Source organism: Ascaphus truei, chromosome 2, assembly GCF_040206685.1.
Source record: "Ascaphus truei isolate aAscTru1 chromosome 2, aAscTru1.hap1, whole genome shotgun sequence".
Lineage (NCBI taxonomy): Eukaryota > Metazoa > Chordata > Amphibia > Anura > Ascaphidae > Ascaphus > Ascaphus truei.
Window position 1 is genome coordinate 475,021,216 of NC_134484.1, and position 22,583 is coordinate 475,043,798.

A 22,583-nucleotide genomic window follows, 5' to 3' on the forward strand; every position below is an offset into this window, starting at 1 on the left:
GGAGAGAGGAGGAGCCGGGTTTAACATCACGTTACCACGATCAGACAGAGGGTAACCCCAGGAGAGAGGAGGAGCCGGGTTTAACATCACGTTACCACGATCAGACAGAGGGGTAACCCCCGGAGAGAGGAGGAGCCGGGTTTAACATCACGTTACCACGATCAGACAGAGGGGTAACCCCCGGAGAGAGGAGGAGCCAGGTTTAACATCACGATTCCACGATCAGACAGAGGGGTAACCCCAGGAGAGAGGAGGAGCCAGGTTTAACATCACGTTACCACGATCAGACAGAGGGGTAACCCCAGGAGAGAGGAGGAGCCAGGTTTAACATCACGTTACCACGATCAGACAGAGGGTAACCCCAGGAGAGAGGAGGAGCCAGGTTTAACATCACGATACCACGATCAGACAGAGGGGTAACCCCAGGAGAGAGGAGAAGCCAGGTTTAACATCACGTTACCACGATCAGACAGAGGGTTAACCCCAGGAGAGAGGAGGAGCCAGGTTTAACATCACGTTACCACGATCAGACAGAGGGTAACCCCAGGAGAGAGGAGGAGCCAGGTTTAACATCACGATACCACGATCAGACAGAGGGGTAACCCCAGGAGAGAGGAGGAGCCAGGTTTAACATCACGTTACCACGATCAGACAGAGGGGTAACCCCAGGAGAGAGGAGGAGCCAGGCTTAACATCACGTTACCACGATCAGACAAGAGGGGTAACCCCAGGAGAGAGGAGGAGCCAGGTTTAACATCACGTTACCACGATCAGACAGAGGGGTTAACCCCAGGAGAGAGGAGGAGCCAGGTTTAACATCACATTACCACGGTCAGACAGAGGGTAACCCCAGGAGAGAGGAGGAGCCAGGTTTAACATCACGTTACCACGATCAGACAGATGGGTAACCCCAGGAGAGAGGAGGAGCCAGGTTTAACATCACGATACCACGATCAGACAGAGGGGTAACCCCAGGAGAGAGGAGGAGCCAGGTTTAACATCACGATACCACGATCAGACAGAGGGGTAACCCCAGGAGAGAGGAGGAGCCAGGTTTAACATCACGTTACCACGATCAGACAGAGGGGTAACCCCAGGAGAGAGGAGGGGCCAGGTTTAACATCACGTTACCACGATCAGACAGAGGGGTAACCCCAGGAGAGAGGAGGAGCCAGGTTTAACATCACATTACCACGATCAGACAGAGGGGTAACCCCAGGAGAGAGGAGGAGCCAGGTTTAACATCACATTACCACGATCAGACAGAGGGGTAACCCCAGGAGAGAGGAGGAGCCAGGTTTAACATCACGATACCACGATCAGACAGAGGGGTAACCCCAGGAGAGAGGAGGAGCCAGGTTTAACATCACATTACCACGGTCAGACAGAGGGTAACCCCAGGAGAGAGGAGGAGCCAGGTTTAACATCACGTTACCACGATCAGACAGATGGGTAACCCCAGGAGAGAGGAGGAGCCAGGTTTAACATCACGTTACCACGATCAGACAGATGGGTAACCCCAGGAGAGAGGAGGGGCCAGGTTTAACATCACGTTACCACGATCAGACAGATGGGTAACCCCAGGAGAGAGGAGGAGCCAGGTTTAACATCACGATACCACGATCAGACAGAGGGGTAACCCCAGGAGAGAGGAGGAGCCAGGTTTAACATCACGTTACCACGATCAGACAGAGGGGTAACCCCAGGAGAGAGGAGGAGCCAGGTTTAACATCACGATACCACGATCAGACAGATGGGTAACCCCAGGAGAGAGGAGGAGCCAGGTTTAACATCACGTTACCACGATCAGACAGAGGGGTAACCCCAGGAGAGAGGAGGAGCCAGGTTTAACATCACGATACCACGATCAGACAGATGGGTAACCCCAGGAGAGAGGAGGAGCCAGGTTTAACATCACGTTACCACGATCAGACAGAGGGGTAACCCCAGGAGAGAGGAGGAGCCAGGTTTAACATCACGTTACCACGATCAGACAGAGGGTTAACCCCAGGAGAGAGGAGGAGCCAGGTTTAACATCACGTTACCACGATCAGACAGATGGGTAACCCCAGGAGAGAGGAGGAGCCAGGTTTAACATCACGATACCACGATCAGACAGATGGGTAACCCCAGGAGAGAGGAGGAGCCAGGTTTAACATCACGTTACCACGATCAGACAGAGGGGTAACCCCAGGAGAGAGGAGGAGCCAGGTTTAACATCACGATACCACGATCAGACAGAGGGGTAACCCCAGGAGAGCGGAGGAGCCAGGTTTAACATCACGATACTACGATCAGAGGGTTAACACCAGGTAAATAATAATTATGCCATTATCTATGAAGATATTATAACTTATTTGATGTCACGGCCATTATTGAGCTATTTTTGTATGTGAGTATTTATCTTCCAGAATAAAGGTTTCTTTTTATGTGCTAAACCAGAATGCTGGTTCTGTTATTCTATTGTCATCTAAAGAAAAGACAAAGGACATTTAACATTTTATTATATACATCTTTAAGTTCAACCCCTATACAGTGAGATGTTATATACACCTCTTCTACAAGTCTTTCCATGCCCTATTTAGTTATTTGATATACATCGTTGTGTTTGTATTTTTACGCTCTGTTATTATTTATACTATATAGAAATATACTTACAGTATTTATGTATACTGTATAGTGCAGATTTTTATCGCGCTAACTGGTCCCAGTAAAATATTTATTCTGTCGAAATGGGGAGATAAACTTTAACAAAATCAATTTTATTCAGATCATAGTTTTGAAAATAGATTTGGAAATAAAAATAAAATGCATTTTGCATGTAAAGTACAAATCAGAGTTACACCGTACAGCCGGTACTATCACACTTTCACCAAAGCTTAAAGGCATCATAACCTAATGTAATCTTGTTGTTGGCTCCACAATTAAATCAATGTACAATAGTTTTTTTTAGTTCTTTGTAAAGTAGGACAGCACGGTATGTTTTGCAGCCACTACAGCCTTTTTTGCAGTCACTAGACAGGATTTTCTTGGGAGGTTTTCCTGTTCGGGTAGCAACTTTCGTCTTTCTCAATCTTCCCTATTAATTCCGCCTGCTCTCTCACCTCCCTCAGCGACCTGATCCTCTCCTGATATCCCGGTTTGGCTTCCTGTTCCTCAGCCTGTATCATCAGTTCAATGTGTTCTGTGGCTGACAGTGGGTTGGGCCTCAGAGCGATTTCACGGAGACGCTTCAGACTCTGAGAGGAATCATTAATAAGTAAAAGCACTGTGTCTCTCACAGTATCATAATCTTTCTCAAGTTCTTGGTAAATCTTTTCTGCCGTCATGACCTTTCCAGAAGCTTTTTCATAATTGCGTTTTAGATTTTCATAGGTTCTTTTGTCTTTTTTCTGCACATAATCCCATCTATACTTTTGATTGTAATGAACACTCCAGACACATTTACCTGGACAAGCTGTACAGATTCCACCACACATTGCAGCACAATAACTTTTATCATTGTCATTAGGAATCCCACAGGGATAGTGACATGTAAAGTGACATTGCTGGCAGTTAGTTATGAAATGGCCGGTGATATCTTCCTTTACTGGAACAGTTACCTCTATCTCATACTCAAAGTTTTTATTGGCTGCCATATTATCCTTGTGCTGCTGCAGAGCGCTCTGTGTTTTCCTTATTTCCTCTAATTTCAGGAGCCCAGCCTTGATCTGGGGCTGTAAAGCCTGCAGAGTAATCTCAAGCTGTTTTCGTTCCTTGAGGACTTCCTTGGTCAGACTCAGACTTTTGGTTTCTATTGTGCTCAGTGATCTGAAAAACGTTTTCATGCTGTTTGATCCCATGTCCCAGAACATTTCATTAAAACTCATATTAATTTCCTGATTGGTGGCAAATAGAGCAGAGTTATTGAACTTGAAGTGAATGGGGTCACCCTTACTGTCCAGAGCACAGGGAATATCGGCAGTTTTTATAGCCTCTAGTATTGGAGGTCTTTCCCCATCACAGAAGTTGATAAGAAACAGTATGTTGTCTTTGATATCTTTTCCAAAAATAGAAAAAACTGAATTAAAAATATACTTCTGGGTGTGTGTTAACCGAGCTAAAGAAGCCTGAACTACAAAGCACACGGTATCGATCTGATCAATACCACGGTCACCTGTAAAAAATCCATGGATGGCTTCAGTGACCTTTTTGTCCTGTGCTATCCCACGGGTGTCTCCAAATCCTGGTGTGTCTATCAAGGTGAGGGAATAGGGAATTTGGTACCCACTGCCATGATTCATCTTGTAGGCTGTAACTACAGAAGTTTGGCTGTGAGCTTCAGACTGATTTGTAACCTCGTGTACAAGTTTGAACCGAAAGTCGTCTTTCCATTCCACACCCAAGATGTAGTTGGCCATCCCATTGATCAGTGTTGTTTTTCCTGCCCCTGTGGCTCCTATTAATAGAATTACTTTATTCATTTTCTGAAGGTTTTCTTTTCCTAAGTTGTACTTACGATATCCAGACTCGCAAACATCAGTTTTTAGCTGATATACGGAAGGTTTTCCTTTTGTAAGCAAACTACTTTCCCCGAGGAGCTGGCTTTTAATATTAGAGGGTGCTTTTGTTGCACTGGCTTTTGCAGATGCCGTGGTGTTCAGAGCAGAGGATTTATCAGAGAGAGTATCTGGTGCTATCTGTTCAAAAGATGTGTTCTCTTGAGGTGTTGATGCCACATCCCGTCCCGATACCTCACGGCTCTTTAAGGTGATGCCTGAATAATAAAAATACATAAATAATCATCTATCTTAGCTGTATGATTTTATAGATCTAAAATAGGATTATTTACTGCACAGGGTAATAAACGCAACATATTCCTTTCTTATTCATGTGTGATCAATTCATTTGATATATTTATTTTATATAAAAAAAATTAAAAAGGGAAAAAAGAAAGAAAATAGACAAATGAAATACTTTAAAATCTACCCAGCGGAGGAAAGGCAGAGACGGGTAAATGTTACTGAGATCTCATGCAATAGATTGGAGGCTCCATGCTGCAATCATCAAACTTAACATGTAAAAGTATCAAATGTATTCAAAACATGATGTAAAGAACTAAAGCTGTTAGTACTAGTAGCTGTGAGAAGTGAATATCCATGCAATAAGGGTCCTTTCCGCTTGGATTATGCCCCGACTACCCTCAGTTTGTGGTGGCTGCAGGGACCGGCCCATCAGTTAGGGACACGGCGGGACACAATTAGGACGCGGCGGCAAACTGGCAATCCGGTGGTCTGGGACCAGACCACCATATTGAGACTATCTTCATGGTGGAACCATCCTTGCGGGATACCACCCCACGTAGAGGCGGGGGCTGCGCCGATATCGCTGGATCAGTGGATCCGCATTATCTTCTGGCCATACCCGGTGTAGGAGCACCTGGGCAGGTACACCACCTTCAGTTCTTGTGGGCAGTGATGTCATACACATTTGGGTGGGATGCTGCTTGTGGACACCAGGGTGGTTGGGTGCCCAAGGGCACTCGGTACTTTGGGCGGATAACCCATCAGGTGGGACATTGGTTGGAGGACACTGTGGGGTTACGGCACTGCGAGGCCTAGTTGCTGGGGACGTAGTACTATCGTTCGTTATTCCGCTTATGCATGCAGTAAACAGTTATTATTACTATCAGTGCATGTATTATTGCATTGGGTCCTGTGATGGGGCTATCCAACATAGTAAGATCCCGTACAGGAGGAGGCGCTGTCACCAGTTGGATCAGGCACACCCCAGGCTCCTAGCAGCGGAGGATTAGGCCTCCTGTGAGCCGCAGGTAACGCACTGCACACCGTAGCTGTCATATGTCCCAGGGGGTGGGGGAAAGTGCGCTACACATAGATACACTAAACCACGCTTTCTGGAAAGCTCCGTCACAGCGTACTTTTGAGCATAACTTTTCACACCTGTAGTTAATCCGTCTATTGGCATATCTCCCTAGTATCTCAAGTGTACTACTTTTTGTGCACAAGTCACATTGACCTGGTGACCAGGAATGCAAGCTGTCTGCTTTAAAAGGAAGCCAGGGGGAGGGGGCAACAGGTGTGAGCAGTAGAGCCCAAAAGTATGCTGTGATAGTAGAGCTACCTAGCATCGGGTTTAATTAAATGCTAGAACTGCTGCCCTGTGGGTTCTGGTCCTGTTGGGTCTAGCACCAGGACCCCCTTTATCACAAGGGGCCTTAGACATGTCAGTATAGGTCTTATGGAAATCTTTTAGAAGGTGTGTCATGTGAATCATTTAAATATACTTTGTTATATCCACTATGAAATACTGCTAGTTCCCTAGGGTGGGAAAAGTCCAGGATCTGTTGCAGCCAATTCATGAGTATATCTGTAACAATCTGGTAAGTTATTGAAAGTAGACTGATTGGTTTGTAGTGTTTGAGGCCTTCCTTGTCTCCTCTCTTGTGGATAAGGATAACTATGGCATTGCACCATTGTTCTGGGATTTTTGAGGTCAGGTTATACTTGCCGAGGTCAGAGTTGGAGAGGTCCGGAACGTAGAAGGTACAATAGCTGAGGTCAGGTTTGGAGAGAGCTGGATGGTCGAGGTACAAAGCCGTGGTCAGGGTTGGAGAAGAGCGGCGGGTCAGAGATAGCCGAGTTCAAAGTACCAGAGAGAAGGACGGTCCAAGAGCAAGCCGGGTCAGAACACAGGAGATCAATCTATGAAGCAGAATAACGTAACGGGAACAAGGCAGAAGAGGTAAAAACAGAGTAACAAGAATCTATGCTCAGCCAAAGTGCCAGTGGCACAGCTGAGCATATATAGGCAGGACTGCCCAATCCCAAAGAGGGTTGGAGCAGAGGAGCGGCCTCAGGATAGGCTATGATAGGGTAAGAGGGGAAGGCAGGTGAAGGTGATGGAGCTGATTGAGCTCTGTTGCCACGGAGCTCGGGTGCGTGACGGAGGCGGGGGCTATCTCTGCGGCGTCTAGGGACGTCGAGAGTGTGCGCATGCGTATTGTGCGAACCGCGGGTACCGCTCTGCCAGGGGAAGCCCCACAGTCGTGATGGTGCATAGCAAGAAATTATGGCTGAGATGTAAGGAGGGGCAGAAGAGTGTAAAACTTTAAAACTGACACAGTGCTCAGTGGTAAGAGCTGAGGCGCTGACCAGCCCTGAGGTGGTTCCTTATTACGGGAATTGCCCTCCAACTCTGGTGATGAGTTTACAAATAGAAGACCCGTGGATTGTTTTGGATTTTTATTTTAATGTTTATTATTTTATGGTTTGTTATTTTATGGGTTCCTGTGCCTGGTGGATTGGTTCGAGAGTAAGCTGTTCAACGGGAGTCGGTGAGTGGGTCAAGTAATGGTAAGTGAACTAAAGAAATGTATTTTATTTAACTTGTTAATTTTTTAAAAAGCTTTTTTAACATGTGTATTTATTTATTTTTGGTATGTCATTTCTTGCCACTGTATGTATGTATGTCTAGATCGATATATACTGTACATACAGGGTAAGAAATGATGTTGTTTTAAAAGCTTGATTTGCTGTGTTTTAAATTAATTTGGCTATGCTGCTATGCATAAATATGTGTATACAGTAATGTATTTTAAAATTACATAGATGTAATTGTTGCTATTGTATGGTGTACTTTAGGTCAGGGTGAGGCTTGCTTTTGTATATTGTATTCTTGTTGGTACTTATATTTTTTCACAGGATAGGCATGGGCAGGATGAAGATGAGGGTGGCCTTCATCGTGGCAGCCGGACATGGGTGAGTACTATATGTATTTAATGTATTGATTGGTGTTTATGTATTTAAAATGGGCACATTCACTATTATCTATTTGTGGATAATAGTAATTGTGGCCATTACTATACTGTATGTGTTAAGGGGGGGGGGGTTATTTCTTTATAAGTATGTATGTGTTTTGACATTAATTTGGGGGAGGCACATAATTGGTACTGCAGGCCTGCGGGTAACACCCGAGGGCCCCCGCCGGCCTATAGTATCATTGATGTGCATACTGTATATGTGTATGTTAGGGGATATAGGGGTTGTTGGTGTTATATATATATATATATCTCTATATATATTTATTTATTTATATTCATTTATTTATTTAGATATATTTATTTATTTAGTGTGGGGCTGCTGTGTGTGATTATTTTTTATTGTGGGTAGCGGGTGTGGGTGAAGGGGGTATTAGCCACAACGGTGGTTGTTTAGGGCTTGCGGGTGGGTAGCGGGATGGCTTAACCCCTTCATGACCGTAGCGGTATTAACTGCTACGGTCGTGAAGGGGTTAAGTGCACCCACACACCCCCCCCCCACAAGCCCTAAACAAACAACAAGGGCCAAATACCCCCTTCACCCACCCCCGCTACCCACAATAAAGCTGGCACGGTGCGTTAACCCCTTCATTGCCTTAGCGGTTAGCCGCTAAGGTAATGAAGTGGGCTGTACATGCATTTTTCCTGCCTCGGATGCATGCCGGGGGGCCCGGTGCTGGTATCAGCTCCGGAGACCCCCGGCATCAATCACAGACAGGAAAAGGGCCTGATTTTTTTTCTAAGTGTCGCCCTTGCCGATGCTTCTCCTCCACCACCTTGCCAACTTTAGTTGGCGGGACGAATTGCCGAAAAACTCTCAATTCTGGAGTGCCGATCAGCAGCGAAAAGCTGATCGGGGCTACTTGAATTCAACCGAGTTCAAAAAGTGCCGATAAGTGGCTTATCGGCACCCGGCTGCCGATAAGCTTTTATCGGCAACAAAAATTGCCGATTTTTCCCACTTATCGGCGCTTACTGAATCGAGAGGGCCGCTTACTGCATGAGGCCCTTGGTCCCAAAAAGCTGGGCTTAGAAAATATTCCGTGTTGGTTTTCTGAAGCCGGTGTCTTTGCTATTCGCGTAGAGGCATCTTTTTCAACAATCAAAAACCCAGCCGCTGTTTTGGCGCTTGAGAATCTCCCAGCCAATTGGCTGTAACTTTTCTTATAGTATTTTGGATTCATTCACAAAATACAACAGTCAATCACTGCGTGGAACTTTCTTACCAGCCAATCCGAGCGATGCCAGTCTTCTGAAGTCGGGCAAGCGGAGGTTCGGAATAAGCCACGGGCATGCGCAAGATTGCCACCTTAACCATTTGGTATTCAGAAGCCACCCGCTGGGTTAAGCTCCTCCAAGTCGGGTGGGTTAAGTGGTAGTCCGGAGGACTTCCATTCATCCCAAGACGTGAGTACTTGAGCCTAGCCCTCCCTGCCCAAATGTTTTTCACACCTCTGGCATCCTCTGTGGCTTTCATGTCTGATGTCTGAGTAGACTCACTTGCACCAAGTTGGTAGCCCAGTGGCTCACTCAGAAGATTGGTTCTGAAAGTCCCAGCTTATAATACAGTGCACAACAGTACATTTTATACCTAACACAAATGTTAATAAAAATATACTGTTACAAGTCCTAAGTCTCTGGGTCTGGGCAATAAAAAGCTGCGCTTTATTTTTCTATTTATTTTTTGTTCTAGCCATATTCCCCACACACTATACAATAGACTTGGACTGGACTTTAAAATCCTATCCCATCATAACTGATGTAAATGACGCATTTGTAACAGGCTCTATAGTCTCCCCGCTTGCGCACAGCTTCGGCACAGGTAGGGAGCCGGTATTGCTGTTCAGGACGTGCTGACAGGTGCTTGCGCGAGCTGCCGTTTGCCTATTGAGCGATATGTCCTTACTCGCGAGTGTAAGCTCGCAGCTGCAGTTCAGTCAATATCCTGCATGTGTGGGTTTTTTTAATAAATCAGTTCTGTAGTAAGAAAAAATACTTTTAGCATTTTCTGTTTTAAAAAAAACAACTTTGAAAGACCAATTTTCTTGTATTCTATTTTTTTTTTTTAAATATTTTTTTTCCCCTTTATTGGAGACATACACTTGAAAATACATACAGAGGGTACAATCAGGTTGGTACATAACGGGCAGGTTATAATGAGTCTTGACTGTAGAGTGGGCGCATGGTCTCAATAAATTCTTTTATTGCTTTTTGGTAAGGAGGGTGGAAGGGGAGGACTCAGGGAGGGGGTAGATAGATGGGAACGACAGGAGATAGGGAAGTGGGGGGGGGTGTGGGGGGAGGGGAGGGTGATCCCTCTCTTTCTCTCCATTTCACTAGCGCTTATTTGCTTAGTCTATCACCGGGGCCTAACTGGGACCTGGTCGGGCGGTTGGGTTCAGGAACCTGTCCAGGGCTCCCAGGTATTATAGAATTGTGGCATTTTCTGCTTTAACATGGGCGTCAGTTTTTCCATGGTCATAACTGTATTTACTCTGTTGACCACGGTCCTTCTTGAGGGCGCTTTTAGTTGCTTCCAGGCCGCTGCCACCAAGCATCTTGCCACCGTAAGTATGGCGGAAGTCAGCCTGGCCTCAGGGGCTGGAAGATCATCTATTGGTTTACCCAGCACGTACGTCAGAGGGTCCAGGGGAACCTCCAGGCCCAGGGTGTCATCCAGCAGTTTTTGAACTCTGGTCCAGAATCGCTGTATCTCCGGGCATGTCCACCAAATATGGGGCATGTCGCCCTTTTGTCCACATCCTCTCCAGCACTCGTCAGTTGCGCCGGGGAAGATCTGGCTCAGTCTACTCGGGGTCAGGTACCATTGGAATAGTATTTTGTATATGTTTTCTTTGGTAATCGAACAAATTGAAGTTTTAGGGGCTGCGTCCCAGATGTCCTCCCAATCCTCCAGGTCTAACGGTATGCCTAGATCTGTGCATCATTTTTGCATATAAGCATGAGTGGGTGGAGGGAGGGAGTTTTCTAGTATGCTATAGATTGCCGTAATGAGGACTTTCTGATACTCTCCTCTTCGACAGAGGGACTCAAATTTGGTCAGGGGGGCGAATTTTGAGGCCGGGGTTAGAGCTCCAAGGAAATGCCTTGTTTGTAAGAATGTAAATATGGGGAGATGGGGGCCGATAATTTGTTTCTGAGCTCCTGGAAGGACAGAGCTTCGTCGTTCTCTAGCAGATCCGCAACCACGCTAATATTTAGGTCCTTAAATTGACCGATTTGAGCTTGGGAGCATCCAGGAGGGAATGCTGGGTTCCCAAGTATGGGGATAAGTTGGGAGGGGGGCGAAGTTAGGCCATATTTCCCTCTATTTTTAGACCAGATGGACCACGTGCATTTCATTGCCCCCAGTCCTAGCTTCTGAGGGGTTTTTTCCTTATGGTCTGGGGACCAGAGCAATACTGGGAGGGGGACAGGAGCTATATGGTTGGTCTCTATTTCTAGCCAGCAGGCGGAGTCCGGGGGGTTGTTCCACACTACCGCCTGTCTGAGCTGGGCTGCGTGATAGTATTTAATCACGTCGGGTACACCCAACCCTCTTCTTGGCTTTGCCGCCATGAGCACTGATCGCGGGACTCTGGGTCTACTCTGTTTCCATATAAAGCGTATTATTTGTGTCTGTATATTCCTGAGGTCGGTTAGTGGGATTGGGACTGGGAGCGTTTGGAAGTAGTACAACAGTCGGGGAAGGATATTCATTTTAGCGGAGACGATTCTGCCAAACCAGGAAATCTGGTAAGTATTCCAAGCTTCAAGATCTTTCTTGATCTGGCTAAAAAGGGGGGGATAGTTAGTTTTATATAGCGAGGAGTACATTCTAGTAATTTTGATCCCTAGGTATTTTATGTGGGAGGAATTCCATCTATATTTGTAGTTAGTTTGAAGGAGTTTCCATGTGGGTTCGGGAAGGGATATATTTAGTGCTTCCGACTTGTCCATATTTATTTTGTAATCTGAAGCGAGACTAAACTGGTCAAGCAGCTTATGTAGGTTGGGTAGGGAGAGGTGAGGGGCAGCTAGGGTCAGAATGACATCGTCCGCGAAAAGGGATATTTTATAGTCTTTGTCAGCTATAGTTATACCTAATATATCTGGGTTCGCTCTAACTTGAGCCGTCAGCGGCTCTATCGAGAGTGCAAATAGCAGTGGGGATAGTGGGCAACCCTGCCTGGTTCCGTTGCGTATGTGGATAGGGCTAGATTGTCCTCCCGGCAGTTTCAGGTATGCAGTAGGGTTCTGATATAGTGCCCTAACCCCTTCCAGGAATGGTCCTGAGAAGTCGAACTTGATCATTGTTTGATCAAGGAAGGACCATTTGATACGGTCAAATGCCTTCTCGGCATCCAGGCTCAGAATCATGACCTGGAGTTTGTTGAGATGCACGTGGTCTATGATATCGATAATTTTACGGGTGTTGTCAGAGGCCTGTCTTCCTGACACGAATCCCACTTGGTCTATATGAATTAGTCGGGGGAGAATAGGGTTTAGCCTGTTTGCGAGGATCTTGCTATAGAGTTTTAGGTCTGTGTTAAGCAGGGAGATTGGTCTGTAGCTACCACAATGAAGCGGGTCCCTTCCTTCCTTGTGGATGATTGCTAAATTGGCAGCGGAAATTGTGCCTGGGATTGGGGCTTCTTCTAGAAAGGAGTTGAACATATCTAGGAGATATGGGGAGAGAGACGTTTTAAATTTTTTATAATATGCGTTTGAAAAGCCGTCGGGACCAGGAGTTTTGGCTATCTTAAGGGTGCTTATGGCTTGTGCCAGTTCTTCCTGGGTGATTGTAGCGTTTAGGGCATTGAGTTCCTCGTCGGAGAGGGAGGGAAGTTCGCAATTTGCTAAAAATCGAGTTGCCAATTCCGCCTCTGCAGGGGCTTGGTTGGGGGGGTGGAGGTTATACTGCTGCGGCCGAGTTTATTCGAGCATTTGCCCGTTCTCGGCCGCAGCAGTAACCTGGCGCGCGCCGGAGGGTGCCGGGCGCGCGCCAAAGCCTCGGAGGAGAGGCCCGCCGATCGGGGCTTCCCCCTCTCCTCACCGGGTCCGCCGGGTCCCCCGGAACGTCCCGCCGCCGTCCTCACATCCGCGCGACACCAGGGCTCCCTCGGGGAGCCCTGGGCACGCGTACAGGCGGCACAGGCACCCGATGACGCGTGACCGCGCATCGGTGATGCGCGGCACGCTGAGGGAGTGCGGCTCGCAAGCCGGGACATATCCCGGCTTGCGGAATGAGCCGTACTCAAATAAAGTGTGCCGCCTGTGTAAAGCTCCGTGTAATAGTTTGCGAATTCTTGGGCAATTTCGTTATCTAGGTATGTGGTGCGACCCTCTTTGTTACGGATTCTCGTGATTTGGGCTCTTGCCTTTATGCCTCTTAGTTTTGATGCAAGTAATTTGTCGGCCTTATTACCTTTATCATAAAACCTCTGATTGGTCCATTTGAGCGCTCTCTCCACTTCTTCTAGTTGGGATTGCTTTAATTCAGTTCTTGCTTTGTCAAGAGATCTGAGTATTTTTTTGGAGGGGGATGTTTTGTGTTGTTGTTCGAGGGAAATTATTTTGTCAGTCAGCGCCTTTTGTGCCTCTAATTTAGATTTTTTTCTTGTAGGATGCCAATGAGATTAGGTCGCCTCTGATGGTTGCCTTATGGGCTTCCCACAGCATGGATGCTGCGGTAACTGACCCTTTATTTAGTGTGAAGAATGAGATTAATTTGTGTCGAATTGTATCTACAATATGCGGGTCGTTGAGTAGGGAGTCATTTAGTTTCCAATTATAAAAGGTATTCTTTACAAAAGGGAGAGAGAGGGTCAAATCGACCGGGGCATGGTCGGACCACGTTATTGGCCCTATGTTAGATTGGGAGCACGCCTGGAGAACATTCTTGGAACCTAGCAAGTAATCGATCCGCGAGTAAGACTGATGTGGGGCCGAGAAGAACGTGTAGTCCCTCTGACCCACGTGCTGGGCCCTCCAAATGTCCGTAAGGGAATGGTTCTGTAATATTTCTCTGAATCGTTTCGCTTTTTGTTGGTTCTGGGACGTATGTTGGGCCGAGGGTGGAGAGGATTTGTCCTGCTCCGGTGCTAGAACCATGTTAAAATCTCCAACTATTAACAGTGAGGAGAGTACCGTTTGGTCTAGGGGATCTAGGAGGTCCTGAAGGAATTGCGTCTGGTTTTCGTTGGGTGCGTATATATTAAGTATGGAGAGGGGGCTTCCAGACAGGGATCCTTGTAGAAGTAGGTAACACCCCTCAGGGTCTCGGGATATTTTGGTGGGGACGAATGAGATACTATTTTTCATTAGGATGGCTACTCCCCTTTTTTTTATGTTTGAATGTGTTAGGGGGGTCGTTGGAGTTAAAGTGGGTCTCTTGTATACAGATAATATCGCTCCTGGTTTTTTTAAGTTCTTGTAACGCTAGTTTACGTTTCCTGACTGAGTTGAGGCCCTTAACATTGAGGGTAGTAATTTTAATTGACGACATTATGGGGGTGTTTTTCTCCCAGGGTCGTAAGGCCTGGGTCCCGTGTTATTCCCATGACGGGGTAGAACTGTTTTTTTGTTGGGGAGGGGGCTAGTAAATGTGTTGATTGCGCTATAGCTCCTGTTACTGTGGAGAGCCAGAGAGGGGTGGGGTGGGAAAGGGATGGATAGGACAGGGTGGGGGGGGGGGGGACTGAGACAAAAGGGAAAGAGGAGGAGGGCTAACAGGGAGCCCAGTTGTGTGTCCCCTTGGCACCTTTGTGTCAAGGGGTCGGGGATTAAGTCCCCTGGAGGTCCGTCCAGAGCACCAATCGCAGGGCACTACCAGGATGGGAGGTCCGACACCCTCCCTAAATTGTTGTTGTAGGTAGGGGGAAGGGGAAGGGGGGGGTTATAACCCGTTTTTATTCTGCTATGCGGTCATCGAATTTGTGAGCTGTATTTTTATATAAGTATTGGAGAGGTCTACGTCAACGTCTATGAATTGCGACCGTTAAGTCCCTCTGGGGAGAGGGGGGGGGGGGGAAATAGCTCTCCTTATTTAGCTATGCGGTTTATAACTGAGTGGCCGTCCTTCCAATATGAGGAAAACTAAGGCATCTATCCAGTTCTGTATATTGTGGACACGGAGGTGATCTGGGGGGGAGGAGTGTGCTCGCTGGGAGCTCATACTCGCATCTCTGGAGGGGGAAGGGGGGAGAATTGGAGTCTTAGCTTCTTGAACTACATTTTGACAAATAAAACTTAACAATTAGAACTTGATTCAACAACATCGAGTGAAGACCCTAATGTCACTCTGGGGGGGGGGGGGGTGAGGGTTTGAATCACAACTTATTGAACAACAACCTGACATAGGTAACTTTACACTTAGAGCTTGAGACAATAACTTTGAGTGTTGACTCTGGTGACACTCTGGGGGGGGGGTTGGGCTCTCCCTGGGAGCTTGCAATCACGTCTCTGGGGGGGAGGGTGTGGGGGAGGAGGAGAGAGATGGAAACTTTACAGTTAGAACTTGAGTGGAGACCCTGATGTCACTCTGGGGGGGAGGGGGGGATGGGGAATGGGGGGAGGGAGTTGGGGGGGGGGGGGCTCTCCTTGTGAGCTTGTACTCACGTCTCTGGGGGGGGGGTGAGGGTTTGGTTCACAATTTTTGAACAACAATTTGACACACGTAACTTTAAAACTAGAACTTGAATCAATACCTTGAGTGTTGACCCTGGCGTCACTCGGGGGGGGGGGGGAGGCGGGGGATAGGGGGAAAAGGGGGGAGAGAGGGGGGGGTGAGGGGGTGGAGTGTGGAAGGGGGAGGGAGGGGGATGGGGAGAGGGGATTGGGGGGGGCCTGTAGGAGGGAGGGGGGAGGAGAGAGGGGGAGGTGTTGGAGGGGGAGGGAGGGTAGGGCGGGGGGGGCTGGGGTGGTGGCTTAAGGGGAGGGAGGGGGGGGGGGGAGTGTGGGGGGCAGGGGGGGGGGGGAAAGGTGGGGGGGTGAGAGGGGGGATCATTATATTGACCGACATTTCTTTAGATAAACTTTCAATGGGCTGCAGTTTTGTACACATATTTCAAGCATGATTGATTTCCTTTAGATTCTGCTCTAGGGGAGACCTGGGGGGGGAGTGGGGTGGGGGGTGGAGAGGGGGGGGGGTAAAGGGAGGGGGTATATGCAGCTGGTAGGGGGGGAGAGAGGGGGGGTGCTGGGAGGTGCTGCGTGGATTTGTAGTCTCTCTCATTGCTCAACATTTCTACAGATATAACATCATGGAATATTTCTGCATATATCGTTTCAGCACAATAGCCATCATCGGTGTGTTACAGTGTTCAGACGAATCGGCTGGTAGGGAGGGGGGGGTAGGGGGAGGGGAAGTCGTTTGTATACATGCATGCATCTCTGTAGGGGGGGGAGGTCTGGGGGGACGAGATGATGAGGGGGCTCCAAGGTGCCCCCACATGTTCTCTTATCATGGCAGGGTCTGCTGAGGGGAGGGAGAAACCTCATTGGGAGAGGTCCGTGGGCATTTGCTTCACATCTCCATCAATGTAGGGAGGGGGAAGGGGTTCTGAGCATACGACCTGATTGCCTTGGCTTGCTGTTGGGGAAGCGATCACGGTTTGTGCCAAAGAGGCCAGGGATGACTCAGGAGAAGGGCTTAGGGTGTCTGAAGTTCCGCCGTTGGGGAGCCCCGGGCAGGGGGAGGGGGGGGGCAGGGGTATCCTCAGTTTGGGGGCGGGCTGCCTCCGCGTGGGGTCCCTTCCTCGGGTATGGGGCTTTGAGGATCTCTTTTTCCGCCTGGGATCGGACAGTGTCTGGACACGTGGTTCGCGGGGGCATCTCCCGTTGTCTGGAGTGGAGCGGCTCTGCAGAGGGATCGCGTAGTTCTCGGCGCCATCTTGTGACCGGACTTCAGGAGCAATTCTGCTGAGGTGATGGTTGGATGTCATCTGGGTTTCGGTGTTGTCCGGAGCAGAGGAGGAAGGTAAGGAGAGGGAGGGGGGGTAGGTGAGAGAGGGGGGGTAGGTGAGAGAGGGGGGGAAGGTGAGGGAGAAAGGGGGGGAAGGGGGGGAGGTGAAAGAGAAAGGGGGGGAGGCGAAAAAGAGGGGGGGAGGGGAAGGTGGGGGAGGGGAAGGTGGGGGAGGGGAAGGTGGGGGAGGGGGGAAGGTGAGAGAGGGGGGGAAGGTGAGGGAGAAAGGGGGGGAGGGGGGGGGAAGGTGAAAGGGAAAAAGAGGGGGAGGGGGGGAAGGTGAAAAAGAGGGGGGGAGGGGAAGGTGAGAGAGGGGAGGGGAGGGGCGAGAGATGGAAGGGGTAAGGTGGGGGAAGGGGGGGGGAAGGAAGGGCATGATGCGTATATGATACGATGTGAGGGGGGAGGGAGGGGGCATGGAGGGGTAGTGAGGGGGGAGGCAGGAGGGGGGGGACAGAGGGGGAAGCTGGATGGTGTCTTCTTTGACGACTCTACGGGAGGCAGAGGTCTGAGTCAGTGAATTGACAGTGCATGGGGGTTGAGGACTCAGGCATTGCAGCTGTTCTTGCAGGTCCTTGGAGCAGATTCATTGGATCCGCTGGTTGGCGAGCCTTTCGGATGCCCGGGGAGTCTCGGGGGGGCCAGGTCTTGTTCCGCGGGGGGCCCTCTCTTCTCCTCGTGGGGGGGCGACGCCGATGACTTTAAGGAAGTCCTCTGTGTCCGCAGGGTCCGAAATGGTATAGAACCGTCCATTTCTTGGGACGATTAGTTTAAAAGGGAATCCCCAGCGGTAGGGGATCCCTTGATCTCGGAGAAGGGTGGTGAGGGGTTTCATATCCATGCGTTTTAGGACCGTGGACCGGGACAAATCACTGTATACTTGGACCGCATGGTCGCCCATTTTAATATTTCCCGCGCTCCTCGCCGCTGCCGCAAGCTTCTCTTTGGTTGAGTAGACGTGGTACCGGACGATAACGTCTCGGGGGCGGTTGGGGTCGGGGGATTTTGGGCCCAAGGCTCTGTGAGCTCTGTCGAGCTGAAGTTCATGTTCAGTTAGAGTAGGGACCAGGCTCAGAAAGAGGCTCTTGAGATATGTCTGGAGGGAGTCAGGAGTGACTGACTCCGGGATCCCTCTGAAGCGCAGATTCTGCCTTCTATCTCTGTTTTCCTGGTCTTCGATTGAGCTTTTGAGAGCCGCGATCTCGTGCCCCATCCGGGCCATATCATCTTCCATGTTGGAGTGAACATCTGACATGGTGGTAATTTGGTCCTCCACTGCGTCCGTCCTCGCGGCCAAGGTGCTCACGTCCGCCTGTATATCTCTCAGGACCTTCTCCAGGTCTTCCACAAACCCTCGCCTCATTCGCAGAAGTAGCTCCTCGAAGAACTCTTTGTTGAATTCCGAGGGTACTGGGAGGGTTTGGCTTCGGGTTGCGGCCTCCGCGGCATGTTCCTGCTCCTCAGCGCCATCTTGGGAGTCTGAGGACGGCTCCAGCGGGCGCGGCTTAGGCTGGAAGAATTTCGATACGGGGTTCTGAACCTTCCTTTGTGGCTTCCCCGCCATGCCTGGGGTGTTGGGGGGGGGGGGGGGGTGGAGTCTTTTGGGGGGTCTCTGCAGAGTTTAATGCGGGATTCTGGATCTCTTCGTCGGGAGGGTGTCGGGAGCTCTTCACCTAACCTGCCATTAGCGGTGATGTCACCGGAAGTCCCTTGTATTCTATTTTAACAGCCATTTGCTAAGGCACTGCCCCTTCATGTCCTGTCACAAGCCCTGGCACACCCCTTTGTCAGCCCTGCCCTCCCTCTAGCACATGTCAGTGCAGGAGTGCTCATGAATATTCATGAGCTTCCACTGAGACAGAAGCAGAAGAAAAACAGATCCCTTCACTAATTATGTCACCAAATTTCGCCTATCAATACATGGAGAACGAATTGAGCTGCAGCTATACAGTTCTTTAGGTAATTAGAGATTGCACACATGAAACTATTGAAGTAAAAAAAAAATTCAAAAAAAAAAAGACTGAACTGCAGCTTTAAACAATATAATTGTCCTATGTCCACCAAGATGATTCTCCATACACAAGATCTGTTTAGTAATCGGTCTTCTGGATAAGCAGTTTATGTAAAATGTGTTATTTCAGGAATGCCAGATTGGTGTTTGTTTTAGATCCAGTTTATGTAATAATCAAATGTTTACTGTACTTACATAGTAGAAAGGGTTGGAAAAAAACCCATTGTTTACTTATTTGGTATATCCCTGTATACCTTTCCTGTCTAAATATATGTCCAACCTTTTTTTGAACATATCTATTGTATCTGCCATCACAGTCTCCATTGGTAATGAACTCCACATTGTAACTGCCCTTACTGTTATTTATGAGCAGCTAATTCTGAAGTGTATATTAACAGATTGAGTTGAGATATCTAGTTTTGATGAAAAAGATGTGTACTGTAGGTGGATGCGTGTGTACGGGAGTACACGAGGCAGTGAATGATTGTAAGGAGGATAGTTGAACTTGTGGGAACCTGAATGATAGTAATGTGTAAATAAGTCAGTGAATGAATTAGGGGATAAGAAAATGATTGTTTTGATGGCAGGTGTGGGGCTTATTATATAATATTACGCAACTCATTTGGTAGAAAATGACATAAAGCATGTTGTATCATTGCTTGCTGAATAATAAATATTAAAATACAATTTTACCTGGGATGAGTTTATCTTCATGACACTCATTCCGCATCCCAAGGGAGAAGGTACGTCCTAGAGTCGACACATCTATTACATATAGTTACATAGTTACAAGTTCAACCTATGCTAAATTTAGACAACAGATACCCTATTCTATATCTATACTTACTTATTGATCCAGAGGAAGGCAAACAAAAAGTCCCATTAAGGGGAAAAATTAATTCCTTCCTGACTCCAAGAATTGGCAATCGGATTAATCCCTGGATCAATCCTTCCCATGTATACTTATTTGGTATATCCCTGTATACCTTTCCCATCTAAAAAGATGTCCAACCTTTTTTTGAACAAATCTATTGTATCTGCCATCACAGTCTCCATGGGTAATGAATTCCACATTTTAACTGCCCTTACTGTAAAGAACCCTTTCCTTTGTTGCTGGTGAAATTTCCTTTCCTCCAACCTTAAGGGATGGCCCGAGTCCTTTGTACTGCCCGTGGGATGAATAGTTCTTTTGAAAGCTCCTTGTATTGTCCCTGAATATATTTGTATATAGTTATCATATCCCCTCTTAGACGCCTCTTTTCTAATGTAAATAAATCTAATTTAGCTAGCCTCTCCTCATAAGTGAGATTGTCCATCCCCTTTATTAATTTGGTGGCTCTTCTCTGCACTCTCTCTAGTTCCATAATGTCATTTCTTAGGATTGGTGCCCAAAATTGTACTCCATATTCAAGGTGTGATCTTACTAATGCTTTGTAAAGGGGCATAATTATGTTTACTTCCCTTCCATACATTGCCCGTTTGATGCAAGATAAGATCTTGTTTGCCTTTGCAGCTACTGCATGACATTGGGCATTATTGCTAACCATGCAGTCTACAAGCACTCCTAAATCCTTCTCCATCAAGGATTCCCCCAATATATCTCCATTTAATTTGTAAGTCGCCTTTTTATTCTTGCATCCCAAATGCATAACCTTACATTTATCTGTATTAAACCTCATTTGCCATTTACCTGCCCACGTTTCCAGTCTCTCCAAGTCCTTCTGAAGAGAAATTACATCCTGCTCTGATTCCATTACCTTACACAATTTAGTATTATCAGCAAAGATGGAGACTTTGCTCTCGATCCCAACCTCAAGGTCATTAATAAACAAGTTAAAAAGCAGGGGTCCCAGTACCGCTCCTTGAGGTACTCCACTCATGACTTTAGCCCAACCTGAAAAAGTTCCATTTATGACAACCCTCTGTTGTCTGTCCTTTAACCAGTTTTCAATCCAGGTGCATATATTATTACTGAGTCCAATTTTTTTTTATTTTGTACACCAACCTCTTGTGTGAAACCGTATCAAAAGCCTTTGCAAAATCTAAGTAGACCACATCAACTGCATTACCCTGGTCTAAATTCCTACTTACCTCCTCAAAGAAACAAATAAGGTTAGTTTGGCAAGATCTATCCTTCATAAATCCATGCTGACTATTACTAATAATTTTGTTTTCCATTAGGTATTCCTGAATATTATCCCGTATTAAACCTTCAAGTAGTTTCCCTACTATTGAAGTCAGGCTTACAGGTCTGTAATTCCCCGGGTGTGATCTAGCTCCCTTTTTAAATATAGGCACCACATCTGCTTTACGCCAATCTTGTGGTACTGAGCCTGTGGAAATGGAGTCCTTGAATATTAAATATAATGGTTTTGCTATTACTGAGCTTAACTCCTTGAGAACTCTTGGATGTATGCCATCGGGGCCAGGTGCCTTATTTACTTTATTTTTTCAAGTCGCTTATGAACTTCTTCCTCAGTTAACCAATTGGTCATTAATATGAAGGTTGTGGCTTCCTCCTGTGGCGCTACTATTGAACTTGATTCTTCCCTGGTAAACACAGAGGCAAAGAATTTGTTTAATACCTCACCTTTTTCTTTATCTCCAATAATCTGCCTACTCATCTCACACTGAAAGGGTCCTATATTTTCTTTTCTCATTTTTTTGTTATTAAGGTACTTAAAGAACTTTTTAGGGTTGACCTTACTTTCTATTGCAATCCTTTTTTCATTATCCATTTTTGCTAATTTAATTGCCCTTTTGCAATTTTTGTTACATTCCTTATAATTCTGATACGATGTCTCTGTCCCTTCTGACTTAAAGAATCTAAACGCCTTCCTCTTCTTGTATTGTATTGTATGTCTTTATTTACAGTAGAGGCAACTCTTATTCTAACAAAAACCAGTGGCAATTCCCCAAAAAAACCAGGAAACACCCAGGTACATGATGTATACATGCCTTAAACTTTCCTTAAACTAGCCCCAGCATTTCTGCATTGATTAATGGCCTATCCGATTAACAGCGGGGGTCCCTGGCAGTCCCATTCAAACTGAATTGGACTGCCAGGGATCCCTGCTGTGTTAATCCTATGGGTCGTTAGTCAATGCAGAAATGCCTTAAACGTGCCTCAAACTAGCCCAGAACATACCCAGCACATACCCAGCACATACCCAGAATGTAACCCGGCTAGTTTACGGCAAATGTTAGAATAAACGTTGCCTCTACTGTATATAGCGCCATAAATGTACATAGCGCTTCACAGTAGTAATACATATCATATAAATAACAAATAATATAAATAACAGATCATGGGAATAAGTGCTTCAGACATACTGTAAAAGTAACATTAAGGAAGGAGTCCCTGCTTCTTGTCCATTTCCTCCCCTACCTGTTTATTTAGCCACATTGGTTTTGACTTATTTCTTTTATACTTATTACCCAAGGGTATACACTGATAAGTGTGCTTTTCTAACAATGTTTTAAAGACTGCCCATTTATCTTCTACATTTTTCCCTGCAAAAACATCATCCCATTGTATTACTACTAGATTATACCTCAGTTTATTAAAATCTGCCTTTCTAAAGTTTAAAGTCTTTGTTAAACCCAAGTAATCTGTTTTTTGATAATTTATTTCAAATGAGACCATGTTATGATCACTGTTACCCAAATGTTCCAGGACTTGAATATTTGTTATTACTTCTACATTGTTTGATATGACCAAATCCAGAACTGCCCCTTTCCTGGTTGGTTCCTCAATAATTTGGGTCATATAATTATCTTTAAGCACC

The 22,583-nt window shown here is 46.9% G+C and overlaps 1 protein-coding gene across 4 annotated transcripts in view; it reads right to left on the reverse strand.

Moving 5' to 3' along the window:
* Positions 1-2,487: 2,487 nt before the first annotated feature.
* Positions 2,488-22,583, reverse strand: part of LOC142487992 (uncharacterized) — a 28,386-nt gene continuing 8,290 nt past the window's right edge. For 2 of the 4 annotated variants that reach the window (XM_075588255.1, XM_075588256.1), the window contains exons 2-3: positions 19,489-19,545; positions 2,488-4,756 (exon numbers count right to left, since the gene is read on the reverse strand). In XM_075588255.1, coding sequence (XP_075444370.1) covers positions 3,015-4,756; positions 19,489-19,545 — 1,799 coding nt within the window. In that variant the 3' untranslated portion in view covers positions 2,488-3,014. Of the gene's footprint in view, positions 4,757-19,488; positions 19,561-22,583 lie in introns of all 4 variants that reach the window. The other 2 variants (XM_075588253.1, XM_075588257.1) reach the window with 2 other exon arrangements.